This window comes from Myotis lucifugus, unplaced genomic scaffold (genome assembly GCF_000147115.1).
Source record: "Myotis lucifugus unplaced genomic scaffold, Myoluc2.0 scaffold_12, whole genome shotgun sequence".
Lineage (NCBI taxonomy): Eukaryota > Metazoa > Chordata > Mammalia > Chiroptera > Vespertilionidae > Myotis > Myotis lucifugus.
This window is the reverse complement of record NW_005871060.1, coordinates 4,557,852-4,574,653: the sequence shown is the minus strand read 5'-3', so window position 1 is coordinate 4,574,653 and position 16,802 is coordinate 4,557,852. Positions and strand designations below refer to the sequence as shown.

The window sequence follows — 16,802 nt, the reverse complement described above, 5'->3', positions numbered from 1 at the left end:
AGACACACTTTTAATAATTTTTTTTGTGTGTGTGATGGTGGGATAACACCCTCTATTCTAATCTGAATTTTCAGAAAAGTTACCAAAAATACTACTTTTGTTATACTTAGGATAAAAATAAAAAGTTATAACACAAAAAGAACTATAGAATCAGATCTTTGGCATTTGGATCTGTAATACTTTATGAGACAAATTTTTAAATCAATAAAAAATATTTCGCCCTGGCCGGTTTGGCTCAGTGGATAGAGCGTCGGCCTGCGGACTCAAGGGTCCCAGGTTCGATTCTGGTCAAGGGCATGTACCTTGGTTGCGGGCATATCCCCAGTGGGGGGCGTGCAGGAGGCAGCTGATTGATGTTTCTCCCTCATCGATGTTTCTAGCTCTCTATCCCGCTCCCTTCCTCTCTGTAAAAAATCAATAAAATATATTTTAAAAAAAATATTTCCTATGCTAGAACTTCTCTGATAACAAAAGCTAGAAAATGTAGACAAAAAGAAGAAAATGTGAAATAGTTATATTTCCTACCTACTTGTAAGTAAAACATTTTATTGTGCATATCTGTATTTATTTACATATACATATATGTGTAAATATTTAATGTGATTACATATTTTATATGAATTTATGTGCATAACATTTTTTCATTATATATGAACACCATTTAATAGTAATAGATTTCTACAACAGAATTTTTTTAATATATATATATTTTTATTGATTTCTGAGAGGAAGGGAGAGGGAGAGAGAGATAGAAACATCATTGATGAGAAAGAATCACTGATTGGCTGCCTCCTGCGCACCCCACACTGGGGATCGAGCCTGCAACCCAGGCATGTGCCCTTAGCCGGAATCAAACCTGGGACCCTTCAGTCCGTAGACCGATGCTCTACTCACTGAGCCAAACTGGCCAGGGCTACAACAGAATTTTTAACTACACATTTTCTCTTCTAAAGATGATCTGTAATAATTTATTATTACACAGTTCATTTTGGGCATTTGTTTTTATTTTTTGCTAATATACACTGCACACTGTATTACTAGTATATATTATATCTTTGTGATGATCAAAGAGCATATGCATTACTAAATTGCTTTCCAGATAGATTATATGAAATTATATTTTTGTTAGCAGTGTGTGTCTTTAAAGCTTACACATAAATAATTTGGAGATTTGTTTTTTTCAAGATTAAAAATTTCTTCATTTCTTTGTGTTTTTTATAAGGGGGAATTTTGGCAATTGCTTGGAGCATGGCAGATCCTGAATTGTTACTGAGCTGTGGAAAAGATGCTAAGATTCTCTGCTCCAACCCAAACACAGGAGAGGTATGGAGAGGAAACATTTCATAGACTTATAGCTATCATAATATTTTATCTCTACCTGAATAAGAAATTTTTCACATGGATTCTTTATTGCATTATTACAATTAAGGACATGTGAAAGTAGATGGAGGTATGTGTGAAATGTTAATCTATTGGAGATTTTTATCAGGAACATTATCTAAGCTCAGTTGTGTCATCTGGGAAAATTAGTCATTGAAATAGTATATTTGAAACTAGTAATCATACTCCACCTCCATTTACAATAAAAGGTGTTTACCTAAACCAGTGGTTCTCAACCTTGGCTGCACATTAGAATCACCTGGGAATCTTTTTAAAATCCTGATTTCTGGGCCTCATCCTCCGGAAATTCTGTTTCTTTGTTACTAATGTTGTGGCCCCGCCCCATAACAAAGAAATCAGGATTTTAAAAAGATTCCCAGGTGATTCTAATGTGCAGCCAAGGTTGAGAACCACTGACCTAGACTCAGAAATACTTGGACTGATGTATTTAACATGTGGTTTCTGTAAATCAGTGCCTTCAAAGTAGGAGTGTTCAAGGGTTGGTTCTTTTTCCTGCTCTACCATTCCTGAAGATCCTCTTTGACTTCTGGAAACCAGTAGAGATGGGTTTTGATTCTCTTTTGTGAATTATACAGTACGAATATAATACTTTGTAATATAAATTTATGTGTTTTACCTATAGAAATTTAGATGTAGGACATTTTACCTTATTAAATGTAAATACTGTATAAATATAATTTTATTTGCTTTGCTTTATATACTAAAATTTTCTTTTAACTATTATTTTTATTATTTTTAGTAATTGAATGGTTCTCCTTTCTTTCAGTGTTGGGCAAGAGGCTGCAGATTTTAATTATAGCTTTTATAAACTTTTACTTTTTAAAAATTAAGTTAGATTATTGCAAGTACTTTGCTAGTTACCCTGATGGAATACTAGTAAAAAATAAAAAGTATCTTCAATAGGTTTTAATCTATAATATTAAAACAAGTACTTCTGTTACTTGATTTGTGATTTAAAGTTTTCAGATGGAGTGATGTCTGTAAGAATGTAGAAACATTAAAGTTAGGAGAGACAAGAGAAAAAATTAAAATAGTAAGTTTTGTCTTATATTATATGGTTTATACACCAAATAATAAAAATCTTGCATTGTACACTGTGCCTTCCCAGGTGAGTTCAAAATTCATAGAAATTATTGTTCTAATTTTCTCAGTTATGTAAATTGGTAAAATGAAATTTTTGCATTTGATTAGTTTGTGTACTTATCAGACTTTGAAGTGATAAACTTTCATCCATTCTGAAACTAAAACAATGTAGATTTTTTTATTCAAAGGCAAATTAAAAATACACAGGTGATTGAAATATTATGAAACTTTGAATCTTATCAATCAATTTAAGCATGAAAGACAAGCGGGCTAAAATACCTTTACACTTAATTCTGTTTTCTTATAAAATAAAACATTTTAAATGTTACATAAGCCAAAGTTAAACTAATTTTATTTCTTTTTCTTTTGAAAGATGCATAGTATACATATTCTTTTATTGTGGTAAAATACACATAGCACATACCATTTTAACCATTTTTAGGTATACAGTTCAGTATACGTTGTTGAACCACCATCACCACCATCCATATCCAGAACTTTTTCATCTTCTCAGATTGATACTCTGTACCCATTAAACAATAACTCCTCATTCCCTTTCTTAATGCCACAAAACCTATCCTCCTTGAAGAGCATCAGTTACTATCACACTAATTTTGAGTTAGCAAAAGTTATTGCATTGTAAAGGTCTTATATCAGGCATTTTTATAATAATTCAGTATTCTTTTCCTTCTAAAACACTGTTTATGCTGAATTCTGTTTCGATTTTACTGTAATAAGAATGATATGTACTTGTTTTCTCGCTTTGACCAAAAGCCAAATTTTTCAGTGAATTCTTCCTTCTCAAGATTATTTTTACATTTTGGTCTTCAAATAGTCTAAATGTGGTTGTTTAGATCTTAGTGAACAAAACCAGTTGGATAACACACTAGTGATCTTTTAGAGTCTAATAAGCTAACTCTAATAGAGTGTTCTGGTCTTTCAGATGCATCAATAAAAACTTCAGTTTTTAAGATGTACTTATTCCAAATGTGGCCGACATTTTGAGTAGCATTCCTTTTTTATTATAACAGACTATCATAATGGACTTTCTTGTACTTTAAAGAAATTCTTATACTTGTTTTTCTTGGCTAAAGACACTTTCTATAAAAAATGTTTAAGCTGTACTTGTTGATCATATTAATTCAGGTGTTTTGGCTATAAAGTGACTGTATGCCATCTTCTAACTTTTGCCTAGGTCTTATATGAACTCCCCACCAACACACAGTGGTGCTTTGATATTCAGTGGTGTCCCAGAAATCCTGCTGTCTTGTCAGCTGCTTCCTTTGATGGGCGTATCAGTGTGTACTCTATCATGGGAGGGAGTACAGATGGCTTGAGGCAGAAACAAGCCGACAAGGTAATAGGAAATGTTGAGGTTTTTTATCATCCTATTGTGTAATTAGTTTGAAAATGATTTTACTGATCAACAATACTGATTAATTGGATAACTGTGATAAAATAATTCTTGGATATAACTTGAAAACATGTCTTGTACAAGTTAGAAATACTCACATTATTATTATTATTTTTTTTTAGCTTTCATCATCTTTTGGAAATCTTGATCCCTTTGGCACAGGACAGCCCCTTCCTCCATTACAAATTCCTCAGCAGGCTGCTCAGCATAGTATAGTGTTGCCTCTGAAGAAGCCACCCAAATGGATCCGAAGGCCTGTTGGTGCTTCCTTTTCAGTAGGTGGATTGTTTTTATGGTCCATAATCACAAAGGACTTATCATAGAAAAATGTTATTGTAGGATCACTCTGATGGAAGAAGATTGTGTCTGTGACTTTTTCTTCATTTAAAATGGCTTCTCAGGAAAAGTGGGATCTACTCCCTTTTTTTCTTTTTTCTTTTTTTTAAGATTTTTATTGATTTTAGAGGGGATGAGAGAGGGAGAGAGCGATAGAAACAACGCTGATGAAAGAGAATCATTGATTGGCTGCCTCTTGCAGGCCCCCTGCTGGGGATTGAGCCAGCAACCTGGCTCAAAATTATCATTATGTCAAATGGTATATTTTGCAAGAGTGGCCTGTTCTGCCATCCTCTAAAACTCTAGAACAGCATCTGAAGCAAATACATATTACTGATAGTTGAATCAAAAGAGAATAGTTGAATCAAAAGATATATAATACGCTGAAGGCATCTGGGGTGGAAGAAGTGATGACATTGCCTGGGCCTTGAAGGGAAGCAGCATTGAGCATGTGGAAGTTAATAAAATCAAGTAGGTGAGAAATTGTGGGGCACAGTAAGTAGTACATTTTTATCTAGAAGGTGGGTTTTGTGAAAAGGAATAATAATTGAAGACAGAGTCAAATTGTAGGGTATGGGAGAGTGTGTCAGCTAACTTTATCCAAAGGGATATGTATTTATTTAGGTCACAATTCTTTCTGTTAGCATGTTTACAATAGCATGTTTTCTGGCCACATCCTTGTGGTTCAAATTGATTTTGTTTGTTTGTTCTTTTATAGTTTGGAGGCAAACTGGTTACCTTTGAGAATGTCAAAGTGCAGTCTCAGCAGGGAGCTGAGCTGCAGCAGCACGTGTTCATTAGTCAGGTTGTAACCGAAAAGGAATTCCTCAGCCGATCAGACCAACTTCAGCAGGTCGTGCAGTCACAAGGCTTTGTCAATTATTGTCAGAAAAAAATTGATGCTTCTCAGTCGGATTTTGAAAAACATGTGTGGTCCTTTTTGAAGGTAAAGTTGGAATTAAAACAATTTTATTTCATTACTTGCAAATTTAACTACTCCCATTATATTCTAAATCTGTCTTCCTATTAAAGAAACAATTAGAATAATGTGATGAAATTAAGGAATCCTTATGAAGAGCACATGACCTAACTTTTTATGTCAGGAGTTCTTCTCTTTTTTTCCCCTTCTCTTTTTTAAAAGCCTAATATGAAGTACTTTTTTAATAATAAAAATCAATATAATGGATGACCTTAAGTGAGAAGGACATAATATTCACCAGACCTATTTTAAAATTAGAACATAGAACTTAGTATACATAAAAGCATAAGTATAATAAAAAATAGAATATTTATTTTTTGTGATAGATCCAGTTAAGGAAAATGGGAAAAGACAGAAGAGATATAGAGGAGAGAGATTGGAGGCATTTCTCATCCTTTTCACTGAGTTGCATTTATGACAGTAGAGTAACAAATAGAATTTTCTGGTTGGTCATTTACCTCCACTGGAATGTCTATTCTTGATAATGAATTTTCCAAACAAAAGAGATCTTGAATCAATATGGTAAAATTCTAAAATTATAGTTTATTTTTATATATATTTTTATCAAATATTAATTTTGGGAAAGAGTTTTAGGATGCTGAATGTTCCTCATAGTGTGACTTTTGCATTCATATAGCCTTTGGACATGAGTTAGTTTGTATTTACAAAAATTAGCATTTTAAAAGTAAGCTTTATTCAACCAGGATAATTAGAAGTATTCTTATTATTTACAAAATATTTAAAGAAAAACTATTCTTTGGATTCTTTCTTAAAGTGAACCTTCCAGTTGATATAGTAGATGTTAGATATTTTTAATAATTCTACTTGAAATTTGATCAATTAATTAAAAATTAGGCCTTTATATGCAGGTCTTTGTTTCAAGAATATGTCTTTTTAAAGGTAAACTTTGAAGATGATTCTCGTGGAAAATACCTTCAACTTCTAGGATACAGTAAAGAAGACCTAGGAAAAAAGGTAAACTTTTGGAAAAGTGAAAAGCTTGTTCTTATACAAGTAAAATGTTTATGTAGAATAGGTTTTTAAAAATAAAGTTCTAGCCTGGACTCTGTGGCCCAGTAGGGGTGCATCTAAGAGGCAGCCCATCGATGATGTTGCTCTTTCATCGATGTTTCTATTGCTCTACCCCTCTCCCTTTCTCTCTTTCTAAAAATCAATAAAAACATATTAAAAATAAAGTTCTACACAGATAATCTCAATCATTCAATAAATATTTATAAGAATTTGTTTTTGGTTGCCTAAGTTTTGAGTACTATTGTTAATTGTGGAATTCCACTTTATACCTGAATTTTGAAGCTACCAGACCATCTTCAATTTAAAGAGCTGTGTCAGGAAGGATTGGGCTTTGAATGATAAGAGGCTGTGAACCGCCCTGGCTGGTTTGGCTCAGTGGATATAGAGCGTCAGCCTGTGGACTGAAGGGTCCTGGGTTTGATTCCGGTCAAGGGCACATGCCCAGGTTGCGGGCTCAATCCTCACTGGGGGACATGCAGGAGGCAGCCGATCAATGATTCTCTCTCATCATTGATGTTTCCATCTCTCTCTCCCTCTCCTTTCTTCTCTGAAATCAATAAAAATATATTTTTAAAAAAAAGAGACTGTGAACCTCAAGCACTGGAAATAACACAGATTTTTAGGAGGGTGTGTAACCAGTGGCTTTTGGGGAGAGAGAGGGAAACTGTTAGAGATCACCCCACATTCACCACAACTTAAGTGATGAAAAATAGGGTACTATTTCAAGCTATCACAATTTTCCACCCTAGCTGTTCATGCCTTTAGCCCACAATTCCCAAACTGTGTTGAGTTGTTCCAGCTAACAAGCAACTAGTAAATATTCTAGAACAAGGGAGATTTATTGCATTCAACCTGAATAAACAAAAAGTCCAAGAGATTTGCTTAATACTTTAATATTTTTAAAGATTCCCTTTTAAAAAGGAAGTTGTATTCCAATTTTCCAGTTTTCTTCTCTAAGAGGGGCTTAATTATTATTCCACAATGTTGGTATGAACAGCAGGACAGTAGAAACACTCTGACTTTGAAAACCTTGAAGGACATATTGTAGATTCTTTGTGTAATTTATATTAACCCTTGTCATTCTTTGAAAATGACTAAAGGTTTCCATAGCATTGCAGGGTTGTCGCATACATGGTACAGGTTGGATACTGCATACTAGGCATGCTGAACACATGCTGTCAGTCTTGGGGTCACATCACAGCCCCACTGGCTGTGTGTCTTTGATCACACCTTTAGATTTCTTTTATATTAACTTTATTATTAGTCTACTCTTCTTGATGTTGTAACTTCTTTAGGTTTTTAAGAGATTGATATGAAAACGTTACTGCATACCAGATAGCAAAAACTAACGAAATAGAATTTGATTGTCAAAATATTGCTTATAGCAGTTCTTTCCAGAGTGAGTACCTGAAGAAATATTTTTTTAAAAATAGTTATAGTTATTTTATTTAAAACAAAGTAGAAGAAAACGTGCTTATTTTGAAGTTAGTTTTGTCGTTGAGTGAGGTGATGTGTGAGCAGTGGAACTCCTTGTGATTGAAACTAGAACCATTGAGAATCAGTTCTGCAGAGATTTTATTCTTTTCTCACACATACTGTTCCTGATCTGAATTTTTGCCAATGAGAATGGAGTAAGAGGTGAACGTTTGCTATGTACCTTAAAATAGAATTCCATTTAGTAGGTGAGTTGTTGTAAAACAAAGTAGAAGAAAACGTGCTTATTTTGAAGTTAGTTTTGTCGTTGAGTGAGGTGATGTGTGAGCAGTGGAACTCCTTGTGATTGAAACTAGAACCATTGAGAATCAGTTCTGCAGAGATTTTATTCTTTTCTCACACATACTGTTCCTGATCTGAATTTTTGCCAATGAGAATGGAGTAAGAGGTGAACGTTTGCTATGTACCTTAAAATAGAATTCCATTTAGTAGGTGAGTTGTTGTTTTTATTTCAGATTGCTTTGGCCTTGAACAAAGTGGATGGACCCAATGTGGTAAGAAGGCCTTTAAAAATAGCTACCTTCTAAAATGTTGGTTTAGGATATGACAAAAAAGGAAATGTAATTTAAGAAATTTGTCTGTTTTATTGCTTTATGTTGTAAAAATGAATGCTGACTGTAGATATTTTAATAAGTGAATAAATTCTCATGTTAACATAATATAAATTTAGCTGGTAGAGCTTTCCTTATGTAGCTGGTAGAGCATTCCTTGCTCTTGATAGTATATAAATTTCACAAAAGAGGAAAAACAAAACGACTGCTCACATACTTAAGGTTAAGTTCTTTGATACTGAGGGGACATTTAGTAGGAAAGAAAGGGAAGTCTCGGCTATGATGGCTTTTTGCTTTTCCTCTAATGGTGTTTCTCAAATAAATTTACTTAGTATTGCTTCTTATGATTAAACTAGCTCTGAATGTTGTTATTGGGTCGTTTGTCTTCCTTGTTCACTAATAACCTTTTAATGCTACATTCTTCAACTTCCTCTGCAATTGTTTTGTGTACTAAAGGCTCTTAAAGACTCTGACCAAGTAGCACAGAGTGATGGGGAGGAGAGCCCCGCTGCTGAAGAGCAGCTCTTGGGAGAGGTACTTATTATTTTTTTCATTTGTAGTTACATTGAAAAATATGTGCTATTTGTTTATCTCACATTGAAATGTGGAAATTTTTCTTAACTACTTGTTCCAAAGTAAAGATGGAGTATATTGTTTTCTTAGAGATATTTAAGGTAGGAGTCTGTTTACTAGTTTGATGGAAGTATCATCTCTGAAATCTTTAGTTCTCTGACCTGTCTGCTGAATTATATGGTTTAAAATTAACAGTTGATGTGAGATTGACTTAATTTGGTCATATGGATATGATATCAACCTGAAAAGAGATTTTATTCAGAAATCTTCAGAGCATTGTATGTAAAGTTGATGTTTTTTCTTGGCATATTAATATTTAGGACCCATTATCAGTGACATAAACTTCTGAATTAGTCTCTTGAACTTTGAGTTCAAGTAAAGGGTATTTCATTAAATAAACTGATTGGCATGATTTACTGTAAATGTATTCTGAGTTGTAGGTGACCATTTTTACAATAGTTTAAAAGAGTCCTTGAACATAAGAGTTGTACCATTAATTTTTTTCCCTTTTAATTTTCTGGGTTTTTTTTTAAACTAATGAATAATGCTATAATTACTTTTCTTTTAAATTATATTTCATCTTGGATAATTAACAAGTTCTTTTTTCTCATCTTTGACTTTTTCATTGTTCTTTGTATTATGGGGCTATCCTGACTATGGAATGTTTCTTACTAACTTTTACTAAGTTATAAACATAATTCATCAATAAATTTAGACTACTATAAGCTGATTATAAAAAACAGTTTTCTTAGAAGTAATAGCATTTATTTAACTTGAGAATAAAGGATAATGGCTAAAATCTTATAAAAATTTTGAACTAATTTTGGAATACCTAGACAAAATTGTAGGGTACATTAAAGAAATGTTTTTCCATTTATGTATAACTAGATTAACTATGTATTATTAAATAGAAGATCATTTGGAGATATACTCATGAATTAATAGGTGAGAAAATATTTATTTAATAAAACAGTAGTCATCAGTATATACTTTCAGAGTATTTGAAAAAATCGTAAGGTGATAAAATCTTGCCCTTTATTTTGATGATGCTATTTATCAAACATAGTAGATTACACATTGAAGATGTTCAACATGTAATAAATGGTATATTTTTTGCCTTATATATATTTCAGAAGTTCATAAATAAAGGTTTATGAATTTTTTTCAGAAGGCAAATTTGAAGAATTGTGAGTTAAAATTAAAAAATGCTGTTTTGGTGCATTTGTTAGTGAACATAATCATATCAGTATCTGATTTATTCCTTAATGTGAATAACTTAAGTTCTGATTCTTTTGTTTGAGTTAAAATGTTTCTCTTTAGTTGGGCAAAGAATTAAGGTTATAGTTATTCCCCTATAATAGTCCAAATTAACTAAGTAAGCATTATTTACATATGCTGTGCTCTGCACTAAAATTACCCAGTCCAAAAATGCCCCTGACTTTGAATATTAGGCGCTTTTACATTCAGTTGTGTAGGTCTGACAAGCACAGAAAATATGTCTTTTATCTCATCTATGCTTTTCTTTAAGATGTTCTGTCATCTCTGATATATTTTATTTTTTGTCTTCTTTTGAATTTTTATATATAGAAGGCATTTAAAGTATTTGCTTCCCCCACCCCCCAACCCCCGAAAAAAAAAAAAAAAAGCCCTAGCTAGTTTGGCTCAATGGATAGAGTGTTGGCCTGCGGACTAAAGGGTCCCAGGTTCGTTTCCAGTCAAGGGCACATGCCCGGGTTGTGGGCTCGATCCCCAGTGTGGGGCGTGCAGGAGGCAACTAATCAATTATTCTCTCTCATCATTGATGTTTCTCTCTCTCTCTCTCCCTCTCTGAAATCAATAAAAATATATTTTAAAAAATAATAAACTATTTGCCAGCAATATGCCTCCGTTATATACTTTTCTCCTGAAGAAAAAAATATTGAATTTATATTTACTCAGTCTTACACATAGTCTCAGAAATTTATAGCAGTGTATATATTTTTACCAGATAAATCTGCTGTTCTGGGAATGACTAATTGAAGAGAACACAAAATCTATTCATAAGTAATCTGTTTATATTGCATTTATGTGAGGACAGCAGATGATTTTTTTTCATGACTTACTCAATAAAAACAAAAAGACCCTATAGTTAAAACTAGTGGACAGAAAATTTTAGATGTGTAGAAGCAGGGCTGTTTTGAAATCTAAGTTAGTCTGATTAAAAACATTATTTTGTATGTTTCAAGCTACTCTTTGTCAAGGTACCTAAGAAAACAAAAATTCTTCAGCTTCAATTACTTTTGAGCTACCAACAATGGATATGTATACTTCAGTTTATTTAACATTACTTCTGATGATCTTGGATTTTTATTTGTGATCGTACAATAGGAATTAATCCATAGGGAAGTGATAGATATTAAGTGTAAACTTGGATCTGAGCACTTTTCTGGAAAACTTGGCACGTCATTCAGTCAGTAGGTGAATAATCATATATAAATTTTGTTTTGCCAGAAAATTGTTCCACAATTCATTCTCGTAAATTGTTGCCCTTTCATCTCTTTAGCATATTAAAGAGGAAAAGCAAGAATCTGAATTTCTACCTTCAGCTGGAGGACCATTTAACATCTCCATCAGTGGGGGTAAGTACTGTTGGTTTTAACTTCTGATTTTTTTTAACCATTTGAAAGCAAATAGTTCTTAAGTTTAAGTTAGAAATGTTTTGTCACAGGTGATGGAGGGTTGAAAAAAAGAACCCAGTTAATATTTGTATGTGAAATTATGCCTTAGAAATGGTGGAATGTTCTGACACCTATGTGATAGAAACTGTAGAATGATATTTATTACTCCAGGTTAAGCAATCTGAAAAATGTGTTATCTTAACAGATTTTACTTACATGCTCTTGGTATATTTCCATAGATTACAACCAGTTGTGTTAGAAATTAATCACCAGTAATATTCAGAAATTAGCATTTTTTTCTCTTTTCTGTGTGCATGTAGAAGTTGATATGTGTAGTATTTTTCCTTGTAACAAAGATATTTATTTAACTTGGGTGTTTGATTTCCTTATTGCAGATATCGATGGTTTAATTACTCAGGCTTTGCTGACGGGTAACTTTGAGAGTGCTGTTGACCTTTGTTTACATGATAACCGCATGGCTGATGCCATAATATTGGCGATAGCAGGTGGACAAGAACTCTTGGCTCGAACACAGAAAAAATACTTTGCAAAATCCCAAAGCAAAATTACCAGGGTATGTTATTTTAAAAATAGATACACAGTAACTTTTATCTGATTATAAAAACAATACCCTCTTATATAGACCAGCAATTTTCAACCTTTTTCATCTCATGGCACACATAAACTACTAAAATTCTGTGCACACCAAAAAATATATTTTTTGCTGATCTTACCCAAAAAAAGTGTATAATTTTGATTCACTCACACCAGATGGCTATTGTTGTGTTGGCTTGTTGTCTCTTTTTATTTAACAGTCTAAGGGAAAAGAAGTCAGTATGATTTCCAATAGTCAGGTATTGCATGTTTTAAAAATTCTTATGGTCGCCCTAACCGGTTTGGCTCAGTGGATAGAGCGTCAGCCTGCAGACTCAAGGGTCCCGGGTTCGATTCCGGTCAAGGGCATGTACCTTGGTTGCGGGCACATTCCCAGCAGGGGGTGTGCAGGAGGCAGCTGATCGATGTTTCTCTCTCATCGATGTTTCAAACTCTCTATCCTCTCCCTTCCTCTCTGTAAAAAAATCAATAAAATATATTTAAAAAATAAATAAATAAATAAAAATTCTTGTGGCATACTCGTATGCCTGCCATGGCATACTGGCTAAAAACTGCTATTATGGTAGATAATTGAAATGACAAAAACAGTAAAGAACACAAATCCCACCCATAACTTATGGACCCAGAAATAGGTATTGTTGATAGTTTGGTATATTTTTTTTGTTCTTTGAATTTATAATTTTTAAAATGAGTAATACTTTTCATATTTTTTATTGTACAATATTTTTGAAAGAACATAGCACATTTTAAATATAAAAATTTAGCACCTTCTAATTCTCCCATCAGATTGGTACCTCTTAATCTCAAATTGATGGCAATTTTTCATATGTCTTCCTATGTATTTTAGAACTTTTAAAAACAGAATCAGGATCATATATGTATATATGTGTGTGGTTTTGCTTATAGATATTGTCACTTACATTGCAAACATTTTCTCATATCATTAAAGATTCTTACAAAAATTTTTAATTGTTCTGAAATATTCTATAGCAGTGATATATGATTTCCCTTATTTTGGGGTGTTTAGGTAGTTTATAACATTTTCCTAATACAGATAAATTAGTGATAAACATCTTTGTTATGCCTAAAATCTGTAAGAATTTCTAATTATTTAATGAGGCTGTATGTAGTCCTAGGAAAGGCATTTCTGGTGCAGAGGGTCTAAACATTTTTAAGCCTCACTTAATGTTACTAAATTTCTTTTAATAAAAGTTGTCCCTGGGCTAGTCCTTCTAGCATTGGTTGCTGTCAGTCTCCTCAGCCTGGTCTCATGTCACTTTCTCCCCTTTTATCTTTCAGCCACACTGGCTGCCTTTCAGTTCCTCACATACTCCATTTGCCTTTCTCTCTCAGGACTTTGCACCTAGTGTTCCCTTGGCCTGAAATGTTGTTTTCCTTCTTGATGAAGTTAATTCTGACTTCATATCTCAAATGTCTATATGCTCAGAAAGTTTTTCTTGATCCATCAGACCAGGTCATGACTTCCTGTTAAATGTTTTGATAACACTCTATACTTTTCCTTCTCAGAATTTAATCCAGTATATTTGTATGATTTTTTCTTTTAGAAGAAAAATAATACTATATTCTATGTCAGTTAGTTCAAGGATATATTTTCCTTTGCTGCTGCTTTATTTAACATGAAATACTATGCATAATAATAGTTTTTGAAAGATATGATTGGTTAGCCAGAGCTAATTTTTATTAATATACCAAAGGTTTTTAATTTTCCCCTTGTTTTTATTTCCCAAGCTAATTACTGCAGTGGTGATGAAGAACTGGAAAGAGATTGTTGAGTCTTGTGACCTTAAAAATTGGAGAGAAGCTTTAGCTGCAGTATTGACTTATGCTAAACCTGATGAGTTTTCAGCACTTTGTGGTAAGAAAGTGAGCTTTTTATTGTGTATATGGCATGGTATAAATAAAATTGACAAATGTTATTAGAAATTTTCATAAACCTACCAATCACAATAAGAAAAAGGAGTTCTGCCCTAGCCGGTTTGGCTTAGGGGATAGAGCATAGGCCTGCGGACTGAAGGGTCCCGGGTTCGATTCTAGTCGGGGGCAAATGCCGGGGTTGTGGGCTTGATCTCCGGTGGGGGGTGTGCAGGAGGCAGCGGGTCGATGCTTCTCTCTCATCATTGATGTTTCTATCTCTTCTTCTCCCTTCCTCTCTCTAAAATCAATAAAAATATATTTAAAAAAAGAAAAAGGAGTTCTTATTTGAATGTTTCTTTTGGAATTATGGGGATCGAGCTCCCAACCTGGGCATGTGCCCTGACCAGGAATCAAACTGTGACTTCCTGCTTCATAGGTTGACGCTCAGCCACTGAGCCACACCAGTTGGGCACTAGTCATTATTATTATTGATTTCCAAGAGGAAGGGAGAGAGAGAGAGAGAAACATCAATGATACGAGAGACTCATTGATTGGCTGCCTCCAGCACTGGGATTGAGCATGCAATCCGAGCATGTGCCCTGATGAGGAATTGAACCTTGACCTTCTGCTTTATAGATGGGCACTCAACCACTGAGCCACACTGGCTGGGCCTAGTCTTTGTTTTTAATAATATTGTTTAATGATTTTGGTTTCAGACAGACCAGTCTTGGAATCTTGCCTCTGCTACTTACTAGTTGTACAAACTAGTCAAAATTACTTTTTCAGCATTAGTCTATTCATATGTAAAATGGCATATAATCAGCTCTTACTTAATGTTAGCTTGGTAAAATTAATAATTATAACATTTGAGTAGAAATTACTGTTGAACACCATGACTAAACTGGTGGCTAAGGAATAATATTTATTATTTGTAAGAACAGAAATTTCAAGCTGCTTAGTATAAGAAGAAACAGCACTTTGCTACCTTGAAAGTATTATAAGACTGTGAAAATTATAAGAGATTAATTTTATTAATACAAATAATTTATAGTAATCCTAGTTGTCATTATTTAAAATATGCCATATTTTTGACTGCTTAAAATATCTGATGTGATAAAATGGAGTTAAATGCTTATTGGAATTTTTCTGTACAAATATTGTTTTCATTTATTTTTTTCTGATGTAAATCCATTCAATAGGTAGGCATAGAATCTTATGAAGTTGTTCATTTTATAGAGTTTGTCACACTTTCTCATTCCTTTGACAAATATTTACTGAGCATTTATATAACAGAGTGATTTTGTTTCTACCTACTACTTACTGGCTGTGAAGTTTAATCCTTAGTTCTGGAAATGATATTGGGCTGCTCATGATCTCATGTACAGATTGCCTTGAGTACAATCTTATTTTGTTTTCCTCTTGATCTATAGATCTTTTGGGAACCAGGCTTGAAAGTGAAGGTGATAGCCTCCTGCAGACTCAGGCATGTCTCTGCTATATTTGTGCAGGGAATGTAGAGAAATTAGTTGCATGTTGGACTAAAGCTCAGGATGGAAACAATCCTTTGTCCCTTCAGGTTAGTATCTTTGAAACAAAGGATGCTTCCTTTTTAGTTGTCTTTCACCCTCCTTATAGTTTAGAAATTGATTTGTTCCAGAAGTTCATTGCTTTTACCCTTACTTATTTACATTTTAGTTCTTTTTCTGGATAATTATGTGTATTTATTGTTGTATTTAGTGGGGCAAAGTTTGAGATGATGGGATAAGTTAAATGGAGTTGCAACTGTTTGTGAGGTCAAGGTTGTTAAGGTGGGTTATTGGGGGAACTAGGTGGCTAAAGCATGAAAACAGCCCTTGCTTTATTTCTTTTCCTCATGCTCCTCTCTCTGCCTCTAGTGACACTGTCTGCTTTGGGCAAAGAAAGAAGCAATGTGGGGTAACAAATGGGAAGTATCACCAATACCAATAGAGAATCTTCATGGTTAATGGGAAATGAAAGTAAGAGGTCAGTGTAATCCTGTGTAGCATTAATACATGGACAAGCGAGAAAGTAAAAAATTATTCTCAGGCACTGACTAATTATATATTTCCGTTTTTTCCCCTAAGCATTTAATCAGCAGAGTCTCTTGGTATTTCAGTTTAATTTTTTTTTTCTTTCTGGAAAGATGTTTTTTCAGTAGGGTTGTTGCTTTAAAGATCACTCTGTTGAAACTGAAAATCTGGTAGGAAATCAAGGTTTCCAATGTGCTTCTGAGAGAAAACACACTTCTGGATTTATGAAGGGCAGATAGGTAGGATATTCTTGTGCTTTATACCTGAAGTATGGCTCCCATTTTTTTAAATATATATATATTTTTTATTGATTTTTTACAGAGAGGAAGGGAGAGGGATAGAGAGTTAGAAACATCAATGAGAGAGAACCATTGATCAGCTGCTAAGGTACATGCCCTTGACTGGAATCGAACCTGGGACCCTTCAGTCCGCAGGCCGACGCTCTATCCACTGAGCCAAACCGGTTAGGGCTGGCTCCCATTTTTTGAAACATTGTTATCGAAGAACAACATGAGAAATTTTGGGTTAAAATAGTAAGTGCATTTGAAGGTCACCTCATAGTAGTACTGTTTTTATAATATAGACTAGAGGCCCGGTGCACAAAATTTGTGCCCTCCGGGGGTGGAGGAGGGGTCCCTCAGCCCAGCCTGTGCCCTCTCGCAGCCTGGACCCCTCGGGAGATAACGACCTGCTGCTTAGGCTGCTCTGGTGCAGAGGCAGGCCCAATCCCTAGTGCAGCCC

At 33.9% G+C, this 16,802-nt stretch overlaps 1 protein-coding gene across 27 annotated transcripts in view; it reads left to right on the top strand.

Annotated features, from left to right (window-relative positions):
- SEC31A (SEC31 homolog A, COPII coat complex component) overlaps positions 1 to 16,802 on the top strand; it is an 87,049-nt gene that overhangs the window by 40,831 nt on the left and 29,416 nt on the right. For 20 of the 27 annotated variants that reach the window (XR_002828158.1, XM_023750350.1, XM_023750349.1 and 17 more), the window contains 11 exons: positions 1,224 to 1,323; positions 3,680 to 3,841; positions 4,021 to 4,173; positions 4,953 to 5,180; positions 6,114 to 6,188; positions 8,195 to 8,233; positions 8,747 to 8,824; positions 11,406 to 11,481; positions 11,916 to 12,094; positions 13,885 to 14,011; positions 15,441 to 15,586. Coding sequence is in view for 26 of the 27 variants with exons in the window: in XM_023750350.1 (XP_023606118.1) it covers positions 1,224 to 1,323; positions 3,680 to 3,841; positions 4,021 to 4,173; positions 4,953 to 5,180; positions 6,114 to 6,188; positions 8,195 to 8,233; positions 8,747 to 8,824; positions 11,406 to 11,481; positions 11,916 to 12,094; positions 13,885 to 14,011; positions 15,441 to 15,586 (1,363 nt within the window). In the remaining variant the exon portion in view is untranslated. Of the gene's footprint in view, positions 1 to 1,222; positions 1,324 to 3,679; positions 3,842 to 4,020; positions 4,174 to 4,952; positions 5,181 to 6,113; positions 6,189 to 8,194; positions 8,234 to 8,746; positions 8,825 to 11,405; positions 11,482 to 11,915; positions 12,095 to 13,884; positions 14,012 to 15,440; positions 15,587 to 16,802 lie in introns of all 27 variants that reach the window. The other 7 variants (XM_014451994.2, XM_023750362.1, XM_023750354.1 and 4 more) reach the window with 4 other exon arrangements.